This window comes from Neoarius graeffei, chromosome 21 (assembly GCF_027579695.1).
Source record: "Neoarius graeffei isolate fNeoGra1 chromosome 21, fNeoGra1.pri, whole genome shotgun sequence".
Classification (NCBI taxonomy): domain Eukaryota; kingdom Metazoa; phylum Chordata; class Actinopteri; order Siluriformes; family Ariidae; genus Neoarius; species Neoarius graeffei.
The window spans coordinates 7,465,491-7,469,615 of NC_083589.1; the positions used below are offsets into that span (position 1 = coordinate 7,465,491).

General features: G+C 44.6%; 1 gene segment (V, D, J or C); it reads right to left on the reverse strand.

The window, feature by feature from the left end:
- Positions 1–1,914: 1,914 nt before the first annotated feature.
- LOC132869993 (Ig kappa chain V region 3547-like) lies at positions 1,915–2,462 on the reverse strand. The segment is given in 2 exon segments: positions 1,915–2,288; positions 2,387–2,462. Coding segments are annotated over 2 exon segments (378 nt in total).
- Positions 2,463–4,125: the final 1,663 nt, after the last annotated feature.

A 4,125-nucleotide genomic window follows, 5' to 3' on the forward strand; every position in this document is an offset into this window, starting at 1 on the left:
ATCCACTATTTTTGGAATATAACCAGCCTATTGTCGGTTTTACTATGGAAAGGAAACATTATGATCAGGGGTGCAGATACGTTTTTTGAACTGGGGGGGACAAAAAACTGGGGGGGACAAAAAACTGGGGGGGACAAAAAACTGGGGGGGACAAAGCTGCCAGCAAACCAACCCCAACCCCGATATGCCTGTCAAACTTGTTGTGGGTAACCATAGCAACCAAGCTCGAGCTCGAAACCTGTGCAGTCTGCGCAGCTCAACCAACCGAATATCAGTCTTTGTTTTGTTTTATGTGAGTTGTTGCAACTATGTATACACTGCTGTGCACCTCAATAAACCGAATGGTAATTAGTCTTTTGATTTTTCCGTGAGGTTTGCCTAAAGAAAGACAGCATAGACGTTTTTTCCTCCCTATAAGTGGGGGGGACCGAACGAGGTGAATTTCAATCTGGGTGGGACGAATCCCACCCGTCCCACCCTCTATCTGCGCCCGTGATTATGATGCCAATGACAATACTTACCTCAACATGCTTGTGCAGATTAGACGTCGAATTTTTGTATGCCGCAATGGTTGTCTTCTTGGGCACACAATCTGCATTGCATAATGAAACTGTCACCCCTTTTCTCTATGAAGCTGAAGTGATCACGTATGTAGGGCCAGGGGTGCACTTCATAACTGGAAGAAATTGCGTTTTCTGCAGGGTCGTCCACCACAGGTTCCTCGGTCTCCTCCATGTCCGCAGGGGCGCTTTATCAACACCCGTGGCCCAGGGGCTAGGCCCCTCATAGGCTACCTGTCAACCCTACCCTTACCGTTGGCCAGGAAAACACTCTTATTTTATTTGCAATACGTGTCAAGCATTTACAGTGTAAGCGCGTAATTAGCCTAGAAGCCTACGATAGGTTACGTTTGGCTCAGCGTAGCTGCGCAAGGCCCACGCTCACATCGCTCAACACATCCGACCACAGAGGGAGAGAAGAACGCGCACATTATCATTACAGAGCCAGTTCTGATTATTACCACAGACAGGACAGTGATACTGCGTAACTTTCACACAGGGGCATGGCCAGAGATAACCACACAAGGTTAATAACCACTTCCAGGTTCTGAAGAGCTAAATACAATTTGCCTGATTTCAGGAGAAACATACAGACAAACAAGGCACTTGAACTAATTGTCAGTTTGACGTTTGAATGGTAAATTAACATCCACTCAAATAAAAACAGTAAATGAGGTGGTCTTCTTCCCTTCTACAATGCTACACACTACATGATCGGTTCCTTGGTTCCTCCCCAATATATATACCCAGAGTCTTGCCCCTCGTGTCGTGTGCAGGTCACGTGCGCTGCGAGCACGCCACACATAGGGGTAGAAAGTGAGATGAACTTCCGTGTTGTGTGGCGCACAAATAACAAGTGTGGAATACTTGTGTAGTACTTCTGAGGCGCGTCACTCATACAATGACGGTGCCGCAATCATGCGTCTTACTGTCATCGCAAAAAGCTCCGACTCGCCGCGCTGCTGACTTGGTTCAGGTGGACAAAAGGAATACGGGTCCCATACGTCGTGTACGTGTTGTTGATTTGTCGCAAGACCTGTAGAACTTACATGTGCAGAACCAAAAGTCTCCACGGGCAGTCTGCGACCTTCTACTGAGCTGAACACACGCAAGTGTCGCGCAAGTCTCAAGCATAATTTTCGAATTTAAGTGACTTGTTTGCTTTTATTTGTTAATCTTAAAGGTAAAGGCACTTTTCCCATTTAGCAGGTGATTCATGAAAGGTGGACTCCTCTCACAGATGTGTGTGTATTAGTGAGTTAGTGTGGTGTGTTTTCTCTCGTCCACAGTGTGTGTCATTGTGCTGTATCACATCCTCCCCCTCAGCACCTGCAGTCGCTCCCAGCTGCAGCAGTGCTTCTCTGTGCACTCTCACTGACCCAGGTTTTTGTACGACGCTCTAACACTGTGTGAACACATAGCTACTACTGATAGAATGGAAACTCTGACAGTAGTAATCTCCTGCATCTTCAGTCTGGACTCCACTGATGGTCAGAGTGAAGTCAGTATTCGATCCACTGCCGCTGAAACGAGCTGGAGTCCCTGACTGTAAGTTAGTAGCATAGTAGATCAGGAGTTTAGGAGCTTCTCCAGGTTTCTGCAGGTACCAGGCGAGTCTGTTACCAACATCCACTCTGCTACTGGTACTACAGTTGATGGTGACTGTGTTTCCTGGAGCAACAGTTTGCACTGAAGGAGTCTGAGTCACAGTCTTCTGACCTCTGGATCCTGAAGAGAAACATAGATTGTGTTTGTAAGCTCTAAAGTGGTGTAGAATTCGTATGAAATGAAGTGTGTGAGGCTGTGAGTTGATGTTAAACTCTCACCTTGAGTCCAGAGGGCCAGTGTGCAGATGAAGACGCTGATCAAAGTCATGGTTGCTGTGGATGAAGTTGCTGAGCAGCAGCTCTCAGTCATGAAGTGTTAAAGTCACAGGGCTATAAACACTCGCAGAGCACTGAAGCATGGACTGATAATGCAAAGTGTGTGTGTGTGTGTGTGTGTGTGTGTGTGTGTGTGTGTGTGTGTGTGTGTGTGTACTGCAGTGTGATGGAGGTTTTTGTACGACGGTTTCATTAGAATGTATCACTGTGGTGGACTTTTGGTGGAGGCTCCAAACTCATCGTAAACAGTAAGTGTGTTTTCTTCTTTTAACAGGAAATTAATTTTGGACTTTATGAATTCCAGTGTAAGTAAACTTAAACTGAACAGATTATTTATGTTTATAATTGTGTAATAATTTTATTGTGTGTTATTATGCTCTGATGAGGATAATTCAGTATCAGAACAGATCCCATATCAATGTTCTGAAACATTCAACAAATGCACAATTATTGATGTTAAATATGTAATAATTACACTCTTGCTATAAATTCAATATGCAATAACTCTGCAGTTACTCTATAATAAACATTTAATAAATATAGTGACTGTGTGCTGATGTAAAATCCAGATGAAAGCTGCTGTGTGTGTTTGTGTTAAACGATGAATATTTCTGTCATCAGCTACATTTGTATTTGCTGCAGTTAAATGTGCTGAAGGTTTGAACTATAAAGTAATAAAACTTGTTCTAAAATTATTTTCCCAGATAAATTACAGAGTGGAACATGTTTGTTTTGTTGCTGCACTGAAACTGATGTCACGTAATAAAGTAGTGAATGAAACTCAGTCATGAAGTCAGACTTTATTCGACTTAATTCCTCTGTAAGATCAGTCAGTTCCACAAAGTTGCAGAAATATTTCATCCTCATTTCTAATTGTGTGTGAATGAGGTGTCTATGATGTGTTTGTGTGTTTCTCCTCTCCAGCGGGTTCCACAGTGTCTCCCTCTGTGTCTCTGCTCCCTCCGTCCCCTCTGCAGCTGTCTGAGGGATCGGCCTCGCTGCTCTGCCTGCTGTCTGGCTACTCTCCACAGGGGGCGCTGGTGAGCTGGACAGTGGACGGCTCAGAGGTGAAGAACGGGGTTCTGAGCAGCGCAGAAGTAGAGAAGAACGGCCGTTACAGCCGCAGCAGCACCCTGACCCTCAGCAAAGACCTCTGGGAAAAGGGGGAGGAGTTCCGCTGCACGGTCTCCCATAACAACGTCAATCATCCAGTCACGTTCAGAAAGAGTCAGTGTGAAGGCTAGTGGATCCAACATAGAGTTTAACATGGAGCTGCTTATGATCCATCTACAATAGAGTTTCAATTCTACACAATGCTGACATTTCTGTCTTTCCTCTCTTCACTGTCCTGTTGCTCTTCCTGTAGTTTGTGCTGAAATAAAGCTGAATTTTGGACGTTGTCTGTTCTTTTATTGGAGTTAATAGTGATGATCAGTGTGATGAGAGAGTGTGATTAGCTGTAGATTCAGTGCTGTGTTTTGTGCTTCAGTGAGTTTGACTGAAGGAAGTTGAACATCTGGTGAAGTTTCTGCTCTATTCTGGGAGAAATGAAACGATTCCGTCCTGTTCATGCAAATCTCACTGACACCTCACTGCTCTCTCTCTCTCTCTCTCTCTCTCTCTCTCTCTCTCTCTGATCAAATGACTTTTTCATGAACCATATCTTGAACCTCACACCAACT